The 22,538-nt window shown below is 48.0% G+C and overlaps 1 protein-coding gene across 1 annotated transcript in view; it reads left to right on the top strand.

The window, feature by feature from the left end:
- Nucleotides 1-9,512: 9,512 nt before the first annotated feature.
- Nucleotides 9,513-22,538, top strand: part of FAM20A (FAM20A golgi associated secretory pathway pseudokinase) — a gene marked incomplete at both ends in the record, with an annotated part of 35,446 nt that continues 22,420 nt past the window's right edge. The window contains one exon of the mRNA XM_084236720.1: nt 9,513-9,898. Within this exon, the coding sequence (XP_084092846.1) occupies nt 9,513-9,898 (386 nt within the window). The remainder of the gene's footprint in view (nt 9,899-22,538) is intronic.

The raw sequence follows: 22,538 nt of genomic DNA, 5'->3' as shown, positions 1-22,538 counted from the left end.
TTCAGCCAATGATGTCAGTAGAATCCCCAGATCCAGAATCTGCTTCAACAGATGATCAGCTACAAATTACAAAGCATCAGCACCTCTACCCTCCCTGTTTTCAAGTGTCCACTATATATGTAAATACATTTTATTGAGTCATAATATAAAAGTTTATTAACATGCATTTTCACCAAATAATATAAACGGCATTTCATGATATTAAATGAATAGGACTTCCTTAGTCCATGGCCACCATTTTGCTCAAGCAGGTCTCCAAATTTGAATATTGAGCCTGTTTACATTTATTTCTGTACTACAGTAACCATTCCGCTCTTTAACCAGGTATCACTTTATGCTTCTCAGTGCCAAACCTACCTGCATCCCCCTGCTTTGTGAGTGTGGAACTGGACTCTGTAAACATACCCCCCTTACCAGCTGGCATAATGACAGGTTCTGTGGATAGTGGACCCTGGAGAAGCATTGCAAGGAGTGGTGTCAGAAAGGCACTTCCTTTTTGGGGATCAGTCATCCATTTTTTTATGCAGCATGGGAGACCAGCTGCCCTCAATGACCAACCACAACAGCAGTCTTGGGCCACAGGCTCCCCACATCCTGTGGCTGCTTCCTGTGTCCATAGACACTATTACACAGCAACATGGCTGCTTAGCTGGGACGTTTCTTCACCACCCATGGCTGGTTTTCCCAGTGGCAGACACAGCCCTTCAAAGTGGTCTAAATCTCAACCCTGGCTTGGGTTGGCTTGGGTTGGGGGAACCCTCTTAGTCTTAATTCCTTCATTGCCCACTTTTTCTTAGCATACAAGGAATATGTTGGGGTTTTTTATTTGTTTGTTTGTTTATCCATGCTACTTCTATCTTTTGTCCATGCTACAGGTGTCTTTCTACTTTTACTAGCTTTCTACCTTTAACCATTTTCCTGATTAAATCATTCTTGCTCAAATAACTGGTACACGTTCAGTCCCCTAACTGGACCCTGAGTGGTATAAAGTCTAAACGCATTTACATTATCAAATCCACTTCCAGAATGGTTACTCCCATCTGCAATTCCTTCCCTGAGCCTTAACCAATGCTGCATGTTTTCATCCATTTTTAGCAAAGAAAATATGATAAGAAAGAAATTATACCCTGGCAGCTGTTTTCCTTTGCAATCGTTTGATCACGAGTAAGATACAGGGGAAACATTTGAGAACTTGTTTTGGGAAGGAGCCCAACCTATGATTCCCCCTGGGGGAGGGAGGGAGATAGAGTAGTGGGAGGGTGAAGGAAGCTTTCACCTATCAAGCTGAGCTCTTATATATCGTCCAAATACTTTACAAAGAGAAAATATGCATGTATTATTGATATAATTAAACTTATAGCCATCATGAAAATAAGGTACCTTCAAGTGCTCCCTCTGACAGCACACAGCTGCTGTTAGTCAGTTACCTGCTTTAACGGAGCTGAGCATCAACCTCAGGAATGGCTTACCTGGACCTGTAACCGCAGGCTCCAGTCCTGACCGCCCACGTGGCCTTCTGAGGCTGCATCTCAAACACCAAAAGAAACTGAGGACTCAGCTTACCTGCCTGTTCCCAGCAGCCCTTGTTCCTGTATTTTCAGGGACAGGAAAATCGTGCTGTTTCTCACCCTCTCATGGTAAAAACATGTGTGACACCACAAGTAGGACACTAAGTTCAGACGTTTAACTCATAAAATATAGTCCCCATATGTGGGGAGGAGCAGAGGGGGAGAGTAGAGATCAGAGGGTCCACTCTCCCTTTCCTAGCCTCCAGGAGAACACAGTTGAAGATGGTGAAATAGGGGACTTAGTTGAACCCAGAGAGAAGAGAGTGTGATTTATTCAGCACAGGGATGGGTTATAACCACCCATCTACTTCCAAATGATTAATCACCTTACACCTTTCATCCTCACTTTCAAATTTTAAAAAAATGCAGAGTTAAGATAATGTGCTTATACTTATCCCAATGGGTCACTTTATAGTTCTTTGTTTGCTAGGGCTAAAATATCATAATAAAGCATTACACAGGAGGCCTCCCTGATGGCACAAGGGGTTAAGCACCTCACTATGAAGCGATCTGAAGCCTCTGCAGTATGAGTTTGATCCCAGCTGGCCAGGGAGCAACCCACATGGTGCAGCAGACCTCTCCTGTCTCGCCCGCTACTCCCCTCAGCAATGTGTTTCAGTCAGTCTGCCTGTTCTGCTCCCCACTCTGTCTCTGGTGGATCCTCTCACCCCCTGCATCTCTGGCCTGTACCCCAGTTCTTATATGCATAAATAAGTAAATCTTTTTAAAAAGTAAAATAAAATAAAATAAAGCATTACACATACTTGAAACCCTTCTTTCAGGGAGGAAAGCTTCTTTAATTACAATTATCTAATAGGCCTCTGTTGGCTGAATTATGTAGGAAATGGAGAGGGAGCTAGCAGCCAGCAGGAAAACCAGATCCTCCCTCCACCCCATACAGACCTATGGTTAGAGTGAAAGTGGAATAAAGAGAAAAGAATAAACAGGGGGAGTGGTGTTGGGAGGGGGGGAATAGAGCAGGGAGGAAGGGAAACCATTTATGTTTAAGCAAGAGCTTTGTGGGGGGGTTGTTTAGAGAAATACACTAATCATTTTCTACATCGCTAATATCCGATTCACTTCTCTACCCCTCCAGAGTTAAGACCTATGTTAATTTTCAAGGCTTTCCGGAGCCATTTCTATTTATTTTAGCTGTGCTGATGTTCTAAGACTGAACTTTGAGCCAGAACAAGGCATTTATTTGTGTTACGTTTGTTCAATGTTTGTCTCCCCCACTAGCTGTGAATTCCCATCATGGATTAGGAGCTGCTAGACAACAGTTCAAATACGTTAAGACGAGACTCTCTAAAGATTCAAAGATCCCAACTTCTTACCTTCTGAGAATATTTGTGCTGTCAAGGTAGAAAAGACGGAAGCAGAGAAAACACATCTGTGGTTGTTCAGTCTGGTCTATAAAACTCACACAGGGTGCAACTTAGAAGAACCGCATGATATGAAAGCAGCTACACATAAGTTTATGGACTTCTTCCAATTAAAAATATAAATAGAGGGCCTCCCCTGGTGGCACAGGCAGTTGAGAGCATGCTGTGAAGCTGTCTGCAGCCTCTGCAGCGCTGGTTTGATCCCGGCCGGCCGGCTAGGGTCCCACATGGTGCGGCAGACCTCTCCTGCTGCGCCCGCTGGTCCCCTCAGCAGTGTATTTCGTCTGCCTGTTCTGTTCCCCGCTCTGGCTCTGGTGAATCCTCTCACCCTCCCACACATCTGGCCTGTACCCCAGTTCTTGTATAAAATAAATAAAAAAAATCTTAAAATATATATATATATATAAAAATAGATCTGACTTAAGTCAAGATTGTTCTTCCAAATATTCTTTGCCCTCTAACATGTATCTCCTTTAAAAATTAGTGGTGCAAATTCCTTGATTGTTGACCTTGATCGACCTGTTAACATGAAGGTCAAAGCCCAACACTTCAGCTCACTTGTCACTTCAAGGAGGTAAATTAGTTCCCAAGACATGAGGCCACAAGGCAAGTCCTCAGGTTCTTAGTGAAATATTATAAGTAGACAGCAAAGTATATAATAATATAACCTACCTTCGTATATTCACCATCCAACCTGGCCAGATTTTAACTCTCTGTGATGTATCTTTCAGGTCTTTTCTTCTAAGAAATAAAGCATTCCAACACTATTGATGCCTCAGGTGTGATATTCAACAATCCCTTTCCTCCCACTTCAATCTCATAAATACCCCTATGCTGAATTTGGTGTCCATCACTCTGTCATGCTTTTTAAACCTTACTACATATATATTTATCCACAAATAGTATCAAGAATATTTTACTTGTTTTGAACTTTATCTAAATAATGTCAGATTTCTACACACACACACACACAAACACACACATACACAGATATCCACATCCCCATATAAGTCCTGTGTAAGTATTCACATCCTTTTACGACTGGAAGATGTAGCCACATTGAGAAAATATATAGTTCCTTCACTTTAACTGTTGTTTCCATTGTATAACCACAGTTTATTTACTTAATCTCCTATATCAGACAGATGTTTTTGTAGATCTTTGCTATGATAAGCCAGGATGCCAGGAAAATTCTTTTGGATAGGTAGAAATATCTTTCTTATTTTATTTTGTTTAAACATATAATCAAGAGAATAATATGACCAACAACTGGTCTTTTTTTTTTTTTTTTAAATGAACAGCTCTGAGAATTTTAACACCTCTGTAGCTTGATGAAGACTCAGCCAGGACCAAAGTCCAAACCTCCTGACTCCCTGTTGACTCTCTCATGCCTTGAGCACAATGCCCAGGTCTCACTCATTTGGTCTACACTGGGATTCAAGTTGTGCAAAAAGACCTTGATCACTATATGCTTAGTATAAGAAACATGTAAAATCATCCTTTTTTACAACTAAAATGGACCTTAGAGATCATTCATTTCTGTGTTTCAGATTTCAGATGGGGAAACTGAGACTCAGAAAAGGCAATTCAATTTTCCCAGTGAACTTTACTAATAAGTTGAGTCATGACTTTTTCTGGCAGGAGCATACTCCAAGCCGGCCATTTGTAAACAATGGACACTGTGGTTGCTTTGTTTATTTTTCCCAGGAGTAGTTACAGATTGTGTTAGGCCAACACACAGTCTCTTGCTAGTCCCTGGTGATCCAACACAAGCTGGCCGGCCAACTTGACACAGTGGACCCCAGCTCTACCATTTGGAATCCAATCTCTGACTTACAAGCACTATCACCTCAACCCAAACTTGCTTCTATATCAGAATTGAAGGTCTGTGTACAGAACCTTAAAATCTGGTAAGGATCAGTTTATTGAAATTGCACATTCCTGAAAATTCTGATTCACCTTGTCTAGGGTGTGACACTGGAATTTGCACTTTTATAAACACTCCAAGTAGTTCAGGTCTGCAGGCTGCACTTGGAGAACTCTCTAGCAGATGTTGAAGGGTGATGTTTTGGTCACAAAGGGAAAATTCTGGACTTCCTAGCTCAGAAGAAGAGACATCAAATCAGTATCAGGTGAAAGCCCGCTCCGTTCTGGATCTGCCATTCACAGTGTTTTAATTGCCTCTCTCCTTTCTCCCTGACTGCTGAGAGCCAACAGCTAAGTCACACTGCCCTCACATATCTGCACAGACACAGAAACTCTTCAGGACTTGGGTGCTGCAGTTAGCACAGCTATGTCATTATGAGCTTACCTATAGTTCTTACCAAAGGTCCATTAAAATTCCTAAGATTCAGATATTCTAGCGAAAGACAATAGTTAACATTTATCTGGGGCCAGATGTTACAAGTCCACATTTCTGTTTTAAATACCCATCTTCAGGACATGAGGACACAGACCCACACACAAAGGCACCTTTCCTCCTCCGGGAATGTGTTAATTCTCAGCTGTATGTGTTGCAACGAACACGGTGCTGTGAAGGCAGGAGAAGGCTGGCTGGGTGCTGACGAAGAATGGTCTAGTGCACAGAGCCAGCCACACAAACAAGAAACAACTAGTTTTGTCTGAAGTCGCACATGAACATGTGCAAGATAAAAATAGTCTAACCTTCACAGATTGAGGAACACTCATGTTTAAATGTTGACTCTGTTGTTTTCATGATTTGATTCCTGGAAGGAGAGCTTGCTATTTAGCTAGATGGAAGGGAAACACCGGTGCCCTTTGCATTTGCTCCTTAGGATGCAGGCAGCACACAGATCCCTCACCTGCTCTGGCGCTACCTCCAACTTTTCTTCATTCTCTGGTAGGTACAGGCAGCCTTTGTTCCCCTAATCATCAGAAAAGATGCCCGAAAGCCAGAATCAGGTCTCATATCTCTTCTCTGTCTCCTGCTGGATCCAAAACAATGTTATCTTATTGTCACCAACAGTTATGCCCCTGTGTGTACCAGGCCCAGTGTGAAGTGCCACTATTACATCCCTGGCCTCAGAGATTCTCTTTCATTCGTGCAAAAAAAAAAAAAAAGTCTGGAACATTCCCACAAGGGATTGGTCCCACCCTCAAGCTCCAAGTCCAAGGACAAATAACTCTCTCCCTCTGCACTGTGCAGTCATGCTCCAGTGGGGACATGTTTGGGCCCTCCACTGTGAGGGCAGCTGTGGCAAAGAACCACAAATGGGGTGATTTAAACATCAGAAGTTATTGTCTCATGGTTCTGGATGCTGGAACTCCAAGATCAACGTGTGGGCAGGGCCGGGGCCTTCTGAACGTTGTGGAGGAGAAGCTGCTGCCTGCCTCTCTCCTGGCTCCTGGTACTTGGCTGACAACCCCTGACGTTGCCTGGCTGGCAATCTTCAGGTCTCCTGCATTCATCTGCAGGAGGATCGTCCTGTGCACCTGTCTCTGTGTCAAAATGTCCCCTTTTACAAGAACATCAGTCATGTTGGATTAAAGGCCCACTGTACTCCCAGCGTGGCTTCAGCTTAAATCATTACATGTGTATTAACCCTATTTACAAATAAGGTCACATTCTGAAGTATTAAGGGTTAGGATTTCAACACATAAGTTTGGGGGAGTCATAATTCAACCCATAACACCTACAAACAACTAAAAATAACACGTCAGCGCTAGATGCACAAGTTTAGTGGCATCTCCAGGTGGAGAAATGGACAGAACTTTTGATTAAAGGCATGTTTGGGAGAGCATGGAGCATTTGGGGAGCTGCAGGACAAATTATGGACTGATTGGGGGGCCATAGAATGGAGTGGTGGGAGAAGAGGCCAGAAAGGGAGACAAGGGCCAAACCATGGAAGGGCCACATCACAGTGAGTGTCCTAATCTGAAGGCAATGAGAGGTATGGAGGTTCTTCTGCAGAACACCCCACGCTGGAAAGCACACTCTGGGCAGGCACTGAAATGGGGCCAGATGGAAAACAGAAGGACCAGTCAGGAGCCTGCTATCAGAGTGTAAACAAGAATTTGGGGGCCTGGATACGTTCACAAGTGGTAAGCAAGGAAATGGAGGGTGGGGGGGGTTGCCATGCATGCTTTAACAGCAGTCAGAGACAGCATAGGTGTGAATTGAGGGGATGTGCATGAGGCTGGGGAGGAAGCCACAGAGCACCCAAAGATAAGCAAGAACAAAAGTCTCCTTTCTAGGAAGGGTAAGGAGAGATTTAGACACACCTTGAGGATTGTGGCATCTAATTTATTTATCCTGCCTCTAGGCTGTGCCTTCTCCCACCACAACCTCATTCTCTCTGAGCATCTGACTTCCATACACCTCGTTGTCTTTGTCCTTTAGAGTGCAGGGAAATGTGCTTAGACAACCCCCAGTGCATTCCCTGAATTGACCAGTCTACTGAAGGAGTGTGACTCCACAGGGGGAGAGAATTGAAGTCCTAACTAGGACTTCTATGGCTTGATGACCATGTGCTTGGCAGTCCAAGAAAATGCAAAGCCATTTGCCACATAGCTGTTGCCCATGCAGCCCTGGGTGACACCCGCTACTCCATCCACTGCTGTTGAGTCCCAACTAGACACATCTTGATGTGGCAACGTATCTCAGAAACTGGAGAGCAATTAAAATTTAATTCCAATATAAAAAAGAGATGGTTGAAGAACCTCTAAAAATACCCAGCGTGAATATCATTTGGGGGCTTCTGAGTTAAGCTGGGCATTCATGCCACACTGTATTCCTGGAGATGGTGTCTTCCTGGCATCTTCCTTCTCCATGTTTTTCTATTTTTGCCCCACTTGTGAAAATTACCTAAGCTAGTCCAATGTACAGGATCCAAGAAATCCTATTTCTAGCATACACATCTCTCACACTTAGGGACGATGTGCTGGGGGCTGTTCTAAACAAATTATTTACTTGAACTCATTTAAGTTATACATCAGTGTTATGGGGTAGTTATATGATCTTATAGATGGACGGTCCTGTCTACAAATGATCCAGATTCCTCCCTTAACCAGGAGGAAGAGTTCTGAACCCTTAAGTCAAAGTGTGTCCTACTGAGGGTTGACACCAGCAAGGGAAGGAGGTGGTTAAAGAACGGAGTTAACATATGGGGGAAGCTCTGCTGCCAGGCCTACAGCTTATGGCAAAGATGTATTTTCCTGAACATTCTCCAGGGTGGGGCCACCCCTGTAATCAGACTGGCACTTCAGTGTCCCACCAGCTCATTAAAGAGAAGAGCTGGGAGTTCAGGCCTGAGCTCCTCGGATTTATTCTTCCTCAAAAGGACAGTGGGGTGGGGGAGTGTAAATGACCTCACAGGACACCAGGAGAGAGTCTGACATGTGTCTTCCAATGATTCATTTGGGTGGACTAATTTCACATGAAGCTAAATGCAGAAGTTCAGAGCAGGGTCATGGAAGGCCTCTCCCTGCTTCGGTGCAAGGAAATGTTCTTCTAAAGCCCAGAGATGGACTCAAACTCCATGCAGACAGGAAATCACCAAGATTCTAGGTAAAACGGGTGCTTTATTTCTAAAGGTCAAACTATTTCATTCACCAGGTGGATGTTTTCCTGAGAGCCTACTGTGTGCCAGGCACATGCCATGGACTCCTTGTGGATCTGGCATGTGCTCGGTGCTAGGACGAGAAAAGACAATAAAAGTAAAGTCCTACAAATAGCTGGCAACTCGTGCCGAAGAAAGATTTGCAGAAAACTATCTTTTTTCTCCAAAATAAAAATAAAGGACACACACACACACACACATGCCCCTCGCGTTGCTCAAAATGCCTGAGCTGAGTTTGGAGCGGGGAGCGCGGGCGGCCCGGGGCGGGGTCCGAGCCAGGAGCGGGTTGGGTGACCAGGTGGAAGGGCCGAGCCGGCGCTGGGATCGGGAGTCGGGCGTCGAGCTGCGCCAGAGGCAGGTGCCAGCTGAGAGTGGGCGGAGGCGCGGGCGCCCGGCCAGGCGGGGGAGGCCCGGCGCTACCTCTGCCTCCAGGAGTGGGGCGCGCCGCGCAGCTCGCCCGGAGGACCCGGGGGACACGGGCGTCCCCGCCGCCTGCAGAAGGCGCAGGGGGAGCAGCCCCGGCCGCCGGCGAGGGACACCATCCTCCGGAGAGACGCCCCGGGCGGCCAAGCTGCCCAGCTCCTCCCGGAGGCGAGCGCCGCCGCCGGCTCCCCGCGCTCCAGCTCGCCTCGGCTGCCAGCTCCACCGCCCGCCGGCCCGCGGGCGGCCCCGGCACCCGTGCCCCGCGGCCCTTCACCTGCTGCGGGCTCCCGAGGGGGCGGGCGCCGGGAGAGAGAAGGTGCGAGAACCCGGGGCCCGCCGGGCACCGTCCCCGGGGCTGCGCTCCGCGCCGGGAAGGACCGCCGGCCCCCAGCGCGAGCCCGCGCGCTCCCTGCACCGGGTCTGCAAGTTCAGGGGCGCCTCCGCGCCAAGCCGGGCCATCCCCGCGCGGTGAGCATCCCGGCCCCACCGACCCCGGCCGGCCCGCGGGACTCCAGGCGGCTCCCGGGGCCCCGGAGACGCGCGCGCGCCCCGGCGGGGCCATGCCCGGGCTGCGCCGGGACCGCCTGCTGACCCTGCTGCTGCTGGGCGCGCTGCTCTCCGCGGACCTCTACTTCCACCTCTGGCCCCAGGCGCGGCGCCAGCTGCGCCCCCGGGAGCACCCCCGGAGCTGCCCGTGCCCCCGCCGCGCCCCGTCCCCGGCGCCGGACCCCGCGGCAGCCTCCCCGGACCCGCACCCCGCGGCGCGCAACTTTTCCCCCGCCGGGCCCCGCGCTGCGCCAGAGCGCGGCTCCAAGCTGCAGGCCCTCTTCTCCCACCCGCTCTACCGCGCCCCGGAGGAGCCGCCGCTCCTGGGGCCGGAAGACTCGCTCCTGGCCAGCCAGGAGGCGCTGCGCTACTACCGGAGGAAGGTGGCCCGCTGGAACAGGTGAGGCCCCCGCTCGCCCGCCCGCCCGCCCCGCGCGCGCGCCGCCTCCCGGCGCCCCGGTCGCGCTCCCCACCCTGACGAGCCCCGCCCGACCCGCGGCGGCTTCGCCCGCGCCCAGGCCCTGGCACCCGGCGGGGGGTAGGCACCCCCTGACCCCCACCTGGATCTGAGAGCAGGGCCCCAGGGGGTCTCGGTGCGGGAAGTTTCTAAGGAGCGGCGCACAAGGGCGCCCAGCCCGGCTCCGGGGGCGCTGGGTCACTCCAACGCCCCACTTCTGTCCCCTGGGCCATCCGCCTCATCTTCTCTCTCTGCGTCCTGATGTGGGCGCCCTGCTGGACTTCGGGTTTCCAAAATGAGGTTTCCAAACTCCAGAGCTGGCTGCGTAAGTTTAGCACTTACCTCTTGCTTCCAGAAAGCAAGTCAATTAATTCCCTGAAAATCCAGTTCTGTTCCTTAACTTTCCAAGGTCAGAGAGCCCCAAGAGGTCAGAGGGCAGAGAGCATAGGGTCCTTTTCCTGCGAGGTCACCTGCTCTGTTCTGTGTAAACGTGCCTTGTCCCTCTGCGGAATGGGAACTGCTGGAAGGCAGTTTTGTTATGATGGTGATTGGGTTGACTTGGATCTAAGATTTGATGCTTGTAACTTAGAGGCAATAAAAGTCCACCTGGGTGTGTTTAAAACCCAGTGTAAGATGGAGAAGAGAAAAATCGCAAATTTAGAATACAAGTATGAAGGATGTTTTTGCAAAGGGGGAGGGGCAGAGGAGTTACTGCCATAGGGGGGATCCTGAGACCCTCCCCCACCCTCTGCCCCCCCCTCCCCCCAGCTAATGGCAGAGGCTTCCTTCCAGTCTGGAATGGTGTAAATATCACTCGCATTCAGAGTTCACATTTGCGCCACACCCATAACTTTTCTGAATACAAGAGATTTCAAACTGAGATTTCACCTGGTGGTTTCACAGTCCCTCTAGAAGATGGGCCACCGCAGGTCCCTGCAGAAAATCAGCACTCACCCATTTTTTTAAGGACTCTGCAGTGCTCACATTGCATGGAGGGGAAAACATCCTTCAGAAAGTGAAAAGCGAAGAGGTCAAGCTATTGACTGAAGTCACTGTGGTGAATTTCAATGGCGTGCTATGGCTGATGATTTTATTTTAGAAAGAGGATGTTGGATGGCCCACAACTGGTGGTGCTAATTGTGAGCCGGGGAAAGGCATTTGGAGGTTGCTTCGAAGACTATGTCGTTTTCAATATCACTGTCATTTCATCAATAACGGGAGCCTGGAGCAGTGAACTGGGATCATTTTCTCTTAGAAAGTGATCTACATGTCTCTTGTGGACCTGAGGATGAGCAACGCCATATGTTTTTGTAACCGTAGCTGAGCATTCACTTCATATCACTTCTGGGGTCTTAAAGGTCCCTGTGTTACATTTGATCCTGAAGGAAAATCCAGGGGAATATTTTGGCAGCAGTGCAAAAATCTTCCCCACCAATCTGTCCTACAGTTGATTTTGCACTTAATTTCTACACCATTCTGCATCACAGGAACACAGTGACAGCCCAGAAATGATCTTGGTCATTTAGCGAGGATCGCTCGGTGGGGGCTGGTGACCTTGGGTATTCCGAGATAATGGAGTCGCTCTGTGCGGTTGGTTGAATGTGACAGTTGTGGCATTTGCTCATCACTTCCTTCTGGTGCTGGAGATGTCTAGGGCGGTCTGTCGGCTGTAGCAGGAAAGGTCAGCGACACTTAGGAGTGTTGAAATTGGACCTCAAGGGCAGGACACCCTGCCTTCACTCAGCCTGCTCTGTAAATGCCAACACAATGATGTTAATAAGCAAGTGCATTGTTGCTTAGACTGGGGATAAAACAGGACTTGGAAGACTCATTAGCTGGTGTGAATCTGAATCGCGCCTGGAGTTCTCTCGCCTGAGATAGTTGTGAGTGTGTGAGCGAGTGTGCCCTGGTCAATATGAGGATGCGTGGCAGTGCTGGTAGAGCCGGTGTGTGCTGCCAAGTGCAAAAAGGTGCCACATCTCAGTGCAGACAATAATTAGCGAGGACAGCCAAGGAAGAGGCAGGGAATGACCTTGCTAATTGTTGCTCTCCTGCACAGACAAACCCTCCTCATGTGTAGCCACAACCTAGGCAATATTTAAAAAACCAGGGACCCATAGACATATGTGGATTCAACCAAGCCAGTAATGACCTAACATTAACTGCTATCCAAAATAATTGTATCAGCAAACCAGCTGCCACACCAGGAGACGTGCAGGTAATAAAATAAGCTAAATCAGCATTCCTCACCACTTGCCGAGAAGAGGCCATTAGTGAGTGAGTGATTCTTTTCCTCTAAGCACCACACTAATAAGTAGCAATGGCAGAAAGTCAGAAAGGATCTTTCCACAACTTGAGCTCATTACCAATAGGAGCTAGGTAATGGCCCCCCCACACACACACCTTTTTATGTCACATCTTGGAAGGTGGGGCTTCTACGTGGTTTAGAATGTTGCAGGCTCTCAATCAATAGTTGTCAATTGATGTCAATGCTTACTTAAGTTGAAATGTGTGGGGTGGGGGTATCTGGAGCTTTCTGCAAAACCTCACTCGAGTTTTCTGCAAAACCTCAGCCTATTATTCTACCCTCCCTCCCTCTCTGTCCCCCCTGAAAATGTAACGAGGTGTGGCACAATCCAAGTTAGAAATGTAATCAGGCGAAATGTTTCTGCCAGGCTGCTGCTGACAGCCAGCCAGCCCTTGCCTGGCTGCATCAGGCAGCGTTGGCATCTGCCTTAAATAGTGACATAGAGACAGGGAGACAGGTGGGGACCAAGGAAAATGTAGTCCCACCATTTCAAGCCAAGAGAAGCCTTTTCCTTTCAAAGTAAAGATGGAAGGTGGAGCATACCTGGAGCACAGGTAACTAACTCTCAGGTCTGGCTCACAGGTGCCCCTTCAGGCTGAGCTCTTCCCTGCCCACCAGCTCCCTAAGTCAGACAATAGCCTTCTATTTGACATATCAAAACTGTCAGCAGGGTGGACCTCTTGCTCACCTCGCGTGGGTCAGTTCTCCAAAGATGCTCTGGTCTTACAAGGGAAGGTCAAACACGGTCGTGTCTCCTGGTTCAGAAACTCCAGAGCTGCAGCATATATGCAGGTTCTCTACTCTCCACTCTTCTCACCTGGCCTCTTCCTCGGGCATCAGGAAGGTTGTGCTTTCCTGCAGTGACAGATCCAGCATTCCTCAGAAGTGCGTGTCCGTTTCTGTGTTCCCCGCCGTCGGAGGCTCCTGTCTTTCCCCGACTCGCCATGACTCGCCACTTCTGCACCAAAGCCCAGCCCTGAATCCCTTTGGAAATCCCAGCAGGGACTGGACAGCTTTCCAAAGATGACAGTTGTTCAAGGGGAGTCATTTGGCTCGCGTGTGTCTAGGGGAAGTTTTGAGAAAATCCAGAAGCTGGGAAGGAGCCAGGAGAGATGGATAGGAATTCAGCTGGAAATGAGAACCATCTCATCTAGGAGTTTTTGAAACTCCCACCATGGCTTTTGTAGAATGAAGCACAGAGTCGCTGGCTTTTCACTCCTCACCTCTCTGCTCCCACGTGCTCACTCTCACGCTCTTTCTCTCTGTCTCTGTCTCTCTCCCTCACCCCCCCCCATCTTACGCTGACCCCAGACCATTTGTAATGTTGACTTCTTGGAAGCAGCCAGTCGAGCTTCTTACGCTTAGCGGGGTGGGGTGGCTGTTTGTCTTTCTTCCAGAGTCAGTAGTCCCTTGTCTTGCTCTTCTGTGCTAAGAAAGGAAATACCCTCCCGCGATTAGAAGAAAGTGGACCCCCAACCACAACCTGCGTGTGGCTAACAGAGGGAGGGGAATCCTGCTTCCTGTTCCCATTTCTCCCAATTACAGTCTTGCTCGACTAGTTTGGAAAAAGTTATTATTTTAGTGGTTTCTGAATCACTGAACTTGTAGCAGGAAGAATCACAAGCTCAGAACCAAAAGCTCCAAGCAGATGGTTTCTGAGATGGCTTATCCAGAGGCCACTTTCACATTCCTTCTCGAAACGAATAGAGGAGGCATCTGTGTTATTCATCCACTCAGGAGAGACGCTTTTTGTTTCAAAATATATCACAATGCAGCCATGAATGGGGGGATATTTGTGAGCGGTTCCATTATTCCCAATACCTAACCCTCTTCGTTCACCCCAACCATGTGCTTGTCAGTCCTGGGAACCCAACTGAATAATTCTTTGCATGCAAATCCTCCTGCCTGGAACATGTGTGAATTTTGCCAGATACTGCCCATATGTTTGCTAACATGAACCTCACAACTTCCCTAGAATCAGATGCATGTGACAGACAGTTCCAAGATGGCGGCCCTACATTTCCGGCCGTGGTGAAGACATGCCTTCTCCTTACTCAATCAAATGCTAATCTTGGTATGTCCATAAAGGGATTTTATAGATGTAATTAAGGTCCCAGACCAGCTGTGTGGCAAGGATGATGAAGGACCTTTAGGAACTAAGATCAGGTCCCAGATGACAGCCAGCAAGGAAACAGGGACTGTAGTCTTAAACACACACACACAAGAGAGAGAGAATTCTGCCAACAACCAGAATGAGCTTGGAAGCAGATTTTTCCCCAAAACCTCCAGGCTGGAACTCAACATAGCCAACTAAACTTCAACCCATGAGAGCCTTCACAGAGAACACAACCACATCACACTGGGCTTCTGACCTACAGCGCTGTGGGTTAATAAAGGGGTGTTGTTTCAAGTCACTAGGTTTGTGGTCATTGGTTACAGAGCAATAGAAAACAAATACACTACTACTATTTACTTCACTTTAAAGAGGTAGCTGGGGATGAAAGGTTATATAACTTGCCTCCTAATGGCAGGGAGCTTGCAGACCACAAGGAAGCTTTGAACCTAGAGGAGCTGGTTCCAGAATCCACGCTCCACCACCCTTTACTCTTTGATGGCCACAGGGCCTGCAGCTTCTCTTGTGCGAAGACATTTCCATCTTCCTCCACCAATCTGCCCTCTCTGAGCAGATGCCTGTTCTTCATGCAGTTGTGGATGGCTGCCTATTGCACAGCCTCATGGAGTCTTCTGGAGCCTTGTGTGAGGATGAGGATCACTTGCTCCTGGCACAGAAAGCCCCCAGCTTGCATGTGGTTACTCTGACACCTCTGTTCCATGGTTCCCCACAGGAGAGAGCAATAGTAGATACCTGCAGGACAAGTATTGAGAACAGACAACACCAGGGTTAGGGGCTGCCAGTTAATGGCCTGTGATCTCCAATGAAAAAGCCTTGAATAAAAACAATCCCAACTGTCCAATAAACAGCCCACCTATACCTTATCTATTCCTCACTATAGGAATCCAAGACAAAACCACCCTTCTGAGATGCTCTGAAATTTGCATCTGGGGTGCTCTTCCCAATTGCAATTGCTTAAATAAAAGCCACTTTTTTTTTAAAGCCCTGAAAGAAAGTTGAGAAGGTGGCATTTGCCAAGAAGAGGGAATTTCCTCCACTTCCTGTGTGTTCTAAGAAAAGCCAAGAAGTCACGATTAAAGGATAGCAGGAAACTCAGAGCCCCTGACTTAGCCAAAGCAACCCCTGCTCTGGCCCTTGGCAGGTGCTGACCGTGTTTTTCCCTTGATTATTCATTAAGCTGGAGGCTGAAGAGTGCCTGCGGATTCTGCTGAAGCAGGCTTGTGCGTGGCTGAAAGCCGAGTGGGGATTCCAGTCTAAACAGCTGCTGTTTTAGTGGAGCAGAAGTTTCTGGACAGAAAAATATCTCTGTACCTGTTATCCTCAGCAGGCCCACACATAAGGCCATAGTGGGGAGAGAAGGGGTTTGGGGGGCAGCCATGAGACTTAGCTCTTTTGTGCTCTGTTGCTTAGAATGGTCTCAAGTTGAAAAGTGAAATCAGGACAGTCCTGAGTCTGAGAGCCTTTCAATCTCTGGAGCCTGACTTTGGAGGCCAAGAGCTGGGGGCGGCCAGCAGAATTTGGCTCGAGCAAGAGGCAAAGTGAAGAACCAGAAAAGAGCCTGTTTTATTGGACTCACTAACAATAAACCAGATAAACTTGGGAAGCCCCAGGGAATAGAAAATAATGGAGGACTCTGCCTCCTGGGAAGTGAAGAGGCTGTCGTAGATTCATCAAAATATGGAGAGCTGGAGGGTAACGGAGGCGTATTGGTGGGGGTGGGGGGCGCATGGACTGAGAAACTGGACCACAAGGGAAAAACAAGGGGGCCTGAGAAGAGCTGGGATTTTAGAAAACGGATATCTCCTGGGTAAGAAAAGATCTCTGCTGGCAGAAAATAATCAGAGCTGCCCAACCCCAGAAAGTCAAGTTCAGCTCTCCAATAACAAATTTGCCTTCAACTGTCAACACCTGGGTCAAAATCCACAGGCTTATGTAAATATTTTTGATGATAAGCAAAATGGAGTCTGTATGGGGGAAAATGGTCTCTTCTGGCCAACTCAAAGAGACCCAAAAGGCCTGAGTTTTATCAAATGTGATTTTTATATTTCTGAATTCTTTTCTAGTGTGGCTAACTAGTTACAAATCCCAAAGGGGAAGTATCTCCACTCACAAATCAGCTCGTATTTTTTTCACTGAGTCAAGAGTTATGCAAAACCAGCAGCTGGTGATGCATGCATTCTGTGCTCCTCTGAACGCTCAGAGAAACTGGAGCAAGCAGATTGACCAGCCACAATTCCATAATCCAACCAAGGCCTGTCTTAACCCTGGTTTCCTTGCAGGATTTTTTAAACTAGGCTTATTGGACACTGAGTTCAAGAGCTGAGGTCCATATTGCCCTTAATTTTGAAGCAAAATTTGCATTCTGTAATCTGTTTATTTTCCTAGAAAATAGTTCATTATTTTTGCCAAGCATTGCCTACATTCATCGGAATGCTTTGGTTTCAAGTGACAGAAATCCAGCACACACTGACCCAGCAGGGCAGGAAATGTGGAGAGGCTAGTACCCAGAACACAGTACCATCAGCCACTCTCCACCTTAGTTCATCTGCTTAGCTTAGTCCTCTTCTGCAGCTTCACATCCCAAAAGGCCTGAGAACAGCGAGAAAAGGGTTTCTACTTCCAAAAAGAAAGCTCCTGTGCAAGACACTTATTGGCCAGTCAGCAAATACAGCCCAGCAACAGAGAACAGTGATTGGCTCAGCTTTGAGCCAGAGGTCCATCCCCCAACCAATCCAACGCCAGGAAGGAGGGGCATTAGAAACCCTTGGGCTCTGTTTTCCCGCCACGTGGCTCAGTGTGGACAAAGGCTGTTTCCAGGATCGGGCTGAAGACCAACCCAAGGGCCTTGCACAAACTGCTGAGTACAGTGAGGCCTGAAAGTTCCTCAGCTCAGTTTATACCTGCAACAGATTCTGACTACTATAACCACTGCTCTGGGGTTTCATAGAATTTTTAAAAACCAGTTCATGCAACAAATTCGTAATTTGCACAGTTGCCAAGCATTAAAATCCTCCCAAGAAAACAAGGATCTTTCCTTATTTGGCCTTTCTTTTAAATCAATCTCACTCTCTTCCTGGAAACTTAAAGAAGAAATGGATGTAAGCCCAGGTCATTCATGGGTGGTGTCTGCTTCTCCTAAAAAGAGAATTTCACCAGGACCAAGACACCTGTTCCCTGAACTGCCCAGTTTTCTGAGTTTTGCACAACTTCACCCAGGATTTCTGTAAGTGTGTTTCATGAAATTTCAGGGTCCTGCAGGGCCCTTCACAGGTTCTGAACAATGATTAAGTTTTCCTTTTGAAAAAATATAGTTAAGGCAATTTTGATGTCAGGGCAAACGCAAACCCCATTGTGTCACGCACACTGTAGCACAGTCAGCTGCCACAGCTAACTTGTGTGGACAGACGGCTTCTCCTCCTACCTTTGTCTGATTGAGAAGTATCTTGAGATGGTGAGATTTCCCTCCCCAGCTACTTCTACGTGTTTATCAGGATATTTTGTACTCTGCTACCAAAACAATATGGAGAAGTTGATTGGTTGCTGAAATAAGACCCCCAATTTTGAATGTTTGAAATGCCAGTCTCATCATCCCTCTCGTTCTTATTGATCAACTTTCAGAAATAATTTTATATATTTTACCATAGTAACTAGATTTGTAGCAATCACAAGTTTTACCTATTTTATACAATTAGGATTTGGTGTGAGGTTTTGTTTTGTTTTGTTTTTTGGAAAGAAGATTCTGCTTCTACAAGATTTGGGGAAACTACTATTTTGGAACATATGAAAATAGAGTAAAAGTATTTTTTTTTTTTCCAAAATTGATGTGCCTAAAATCCAAGCTTTGTGCACAACCCCTTACCTCCTCCCTTCCCAAACACACACCTCAAACCTCCACTCCAATGGGAGTGGATCCTGGAATCTGCAGGATTCCTGTCATTTCAAGTCAAGTGATTGATAAAGATGAGCTGACCAAGTTTCGCTCAGAAGGACATGTGTGCATAGATATATACGTCTATGTCTGTGTGCCTCCATGTGTGTGTATACATGTGAGTACATGTGTGTGCAAGTGTGTGTGTGGTGCATGGGGAGGATGTAATTTCGGAAGTAGCTGGACTAATAGCAGACTGACAGGAAGTGGCCGCTGGTCATCTCTGGTGCTCACTGTTCTGGCCAGTCCACTTGTTAATTTATATCTTAATGAGAAAATACTACTACTTTTTTTAAAGATTTATTTATTTATTATACAAGAGCCAGAGTACAGGCCAGATGTGCAGGAGGGTAGGAGGATTCACCAGAGACAGAGCAGGGAACAGAACAGGCAGACTGATGAAGTACACTGCTGAGGGGAGCAGCGGGCGTGACAGGAGAGGTCTGCCTTACCATGTGGGACCCTCGCCGGCAGGCCGGGATTGAACCAGCACTGCAGAGACTGCGGGCAGCTTCACAGCGCGCCCTCAACAGCCTGCGCCACCAGAAGAGACCCAAGCAAATACTACTTTTAATGCACTAAACACAGCATCCCCTGCCACAAGAGTCAGGAAGAAACATTAGCATATATGGAGATGAGGTGGTTTTAATATTCCAAATTACAATTAGCCCAGACAGAACACTAGCTCTGTTACTGCCAAAAAGAAGGGCTGCAGATCAATTGCTATAAATCCAAGCTCATCATTTTTGGCTGACCTTCCCACCTTCTAAAGGATTTACAGCTAATAACAGAACAGAAGGCCACTTCGCCTGTGTTACCTGGAAGTATATTTTGCAATGTGATGAACCCAGAGGGTTCATCTAATAAAGGGGCTGCTCTGGTAAAGGGGCCTCTGGTAAAGGCACTGCTCCAATGAGACATCAAGGCTTGCTCTATTGATCCTTTTTAAATATCTGAGGTGGGCTTGGTTATAACCTATTTTTTTAAAGATTTATTTATTTATTTACACAAGCACTGGGTACAGTCAGAAGCGCGGGAGGGTGAGAGGATTCACCAGAGCCAGAGCGGGAACAGAACAGGCAGAGCGACGAAATACACTGCTGAGGGGAGCAGCGGGCGGCAGGAGAGGTCTGTGCGCCGTGGGGGACCCTCGTCGGTGGCCGGGGATCGAACCTGCGTTGCAGAGGCTGCGGGTAGCTTCGCAGCCCAGTGCTCAACCGCTGTGCCACTGGGGAGGCCTCGGTTATAACCTATTTTTAGTACCTTTCTAGCCCAAAGTTTTGCAGCCACATTCCATGGCACTTGGCTTTGAGGGATCAGTGACCCCTCTGAGGGCTCCGACACAGACCTCGCAGTATTGCCTGAGGTCAATCCAGCTGCCCTCTGCCCTTCAGTTGCTCTCTGGACAGAGGTCAGTGGCTTTGAGCTCTGCCCGTCAGTTGCTCTCTGGTTGGAGTTCAGTGGCTTTGATTTCGCTCACCTGTCCGGTTTGACTCCCCACCCCTCATAGAGAGTCCTTTGTTCCCACCCCTAAGTTCAGCTAGTTGCCAACTCTGTCTCTGTGCTGAATGTCAGCCCCAACGAGCTCCACTCTGGCTGCTGCCAGGAGTTCCATGCCAGGTGCTTTGCCCCTCACTCAGCATCCTTCAGAAGTTCTGCTAAGAAAGCAGGACTGGTGGAGGACCGTTTCAACGAGCCGTCTTCTGTCCGTCCCTCTAAGACCTCAACGCTGTAGACTGTTCCCCTACATGAGACAAGCCAGCAGGCCTGAGAGAGATGGGGGGGGGGGGGAGGAGGTAGGAAGTAGGGGTAGGAGGCGCAGGTCCATGTGGGTGTGACTTACTTATATGGACTTACTCAGGCCCCTGCCATCACCCTCTCTCCCCACTTCTTGTGGTGTTGCCTCTATTTTCTGGATCTTAATTTCTCCTCTGGAGGAATGACCTATTCATAGGGCTTGAGTAAACTATTAGATAGTATCCACAAGGAGCCCCCCCTTCCTGGAACTATGCATTTGTATTAAGCTCCACACAATTGCAAATTTTTTAGAGTTTTTTTAAAGATTTTTTTTTTTAATTTAATCATACAAGAACTGGGTGGGGTGTAGGCCAGAGATGCAGAGGGTAAGAGGAGTCACCAGAGGCAGAGTGGGGAGTAGAGCAAGCAGATCTACTGAAATACACTGCTGAGGGGAGCAGAGGGGAGACAGGAGAGGTCTGCTGCACCATGTGGGTAACTCCCTGGCCCGGGATGGAATTCAGGCCATGGTGGCTGGTGATAGCTTGATAGTGCTGAGACATTAACCCCTGCACCACCAGGGAGGCCCCACAATTGCAAGTTTTAATAACACTAAATGAAAAGACTCATCCTGCGTTTAATAAGTAGCATAAGGCTGGGACATTGACACCAAAATCCCGGCGCTCACCCATGTGTCTGAGCCCCTTTGCAGGTAGGTGTCCCTGGGACTGTATAGTTCTAGGGGATGGTGTCTGAGCAAAGTCACTTTCTAGCTATGCATTTAAAAGCTGGTTGAGCGCAGTGCTGTGAAGCCGTCCGCAGCCTTTGCAGCACCAGTTCAATCCCCAGCCTGCCAGGGAGATACCCACATGGCGCAACAGACCTCTCCTGTCTCGCCACTGCTCCCCTCAGCAGTGTATTTCAGTCCGTCGGCCTGTTCTGTTCCCCTCTCTGTCTCTGGTGGATTTTCTCACCCTCCTGCGCCTCTGGCCTGTACCCCTGTTCTTGTATAAATAAATAAATCTTAAAAAAAAAAGTTTTAGGTTAGCTGGGAATTCAGGCTGGGTGGTCCTTGGAGGCCCTTGAGGTTTGAGGGAGCAGAACATCAGAGCAGAACATCCACGTTCCCTCAGGGGGTCTCATGCCTGTGGGTGACACTGTCCCCTCTGTGTTTGCTGAGGCTGGGTTTCTGGTGCCTGAAATAATCGTCCCTCATTTCCTGGGTGCACTGAAGAACCATCTCCCGCCATCTTGGGTAACCTCCTGGAAACAGGCCAGACCCAGGGCTGAGGCCAACTCTCCTAGTCTGGGAGCTTTTGCATGCTTCCCCCAAAGGGTGCTTCTTTAGGCACTTCCTACCTCCAGCCAGTCCCCCTTTCTATGCATACCTTCACTGACTTGCGTTTTCAAAAAACAAAACAAAAAAGCCAGAGAAGGAGTAGGGGAAACTTCAGCCAGGTCCTGGACATGAGCGCCCTGTGACGCCGGGAACACAAAGTCCAGCTACTTCTTAGAACAGGGCTGTGTGAAATTCCAGAAGAACAGAAAGCAGTAATATCTCACTAACTCATCCTACCACATAAGTGGCTGCTCTGCTGAAGAGGGAAGTAGGCCACGCTGCCGTCATCCTCTCAGTTGGTAAATCAGATGGAAAAATAATGCCATGCAAATTAGCACCAGCTCACAAGCCAAGGACTCCAAAGAATTTAATCTGTGGGTGAGCCACAAGGGAATTTGCTCAGGAGCCATGAAAATCTTGCCCCAGCCTAACCCTCTGTGGCAATCCCCTGCGTATACGGCCTTCGCTCCCTCAAAAGCCCTTTTCTAGTGAGAGACAGTAAAGCAAAGTTTAAATGCTTGTAAAAATAAATATATTCTGGTGAACCTTTGATGCTTAGAGGACCCAGAGTCTGAATGTCAAAGGCCCCTCCATTCTGAGTGCTGCCTTTAGATACACATCTCTTTTCTGCACTGAGGAGAGTGGCCAGCAGCGTCAGGGCTGAGGAGGGTAGGTGGCTACGTGTGTGTGGGGGGGTGGGGGGTGTGTGTGTGTGTGTGTAGTGTGTTTGAGAGACATTATTTATTTCAGGAAAGCAAAGTTGGAGGATGAAAAGAACCAAAACTATGACATCTCAATGGATCAATATTGCATCCTTTGCGAAAAACACATGTTGGTGTTTTATCAATCTATTTTTTGGGTTGGTCGAAGTCTAATAATTCAGTGACTGCTGACTCACATTTGGTTTTTGAAAAACAATTAAATAGCATTTTACAATTTTCTCTGCGCAGAAGTGAGAGACGGAGAGCAGGAGGCCCCGAGGAAGGCTTTTATGCTGTCTATGGAAAATAATAAATTGCACAGAGCCCAGAATCTATCATGGCAATTTTCAGGTCATCATCACAGGATTAAGAGCTTTATTTGCTCATGACTCTATGGCTCCAGCCCAGGGTTTCTTAACCTCAGCACTCCTGACAT

Source organism: Talpa europaea, assembly GCF_964194135.1.
Source record: "Talpa europaea genome assembly, chromosome: 7".
Classification (NCBI taxonomy): Eukaryota; Metazoa; Chordata; class Mammalia; order Eulipotyphla; family Talpidae; genus Talpa; species Talpa europaea.
This window is presented reverse-complemented; position numbering and strand designations above follow the sequence as displayed.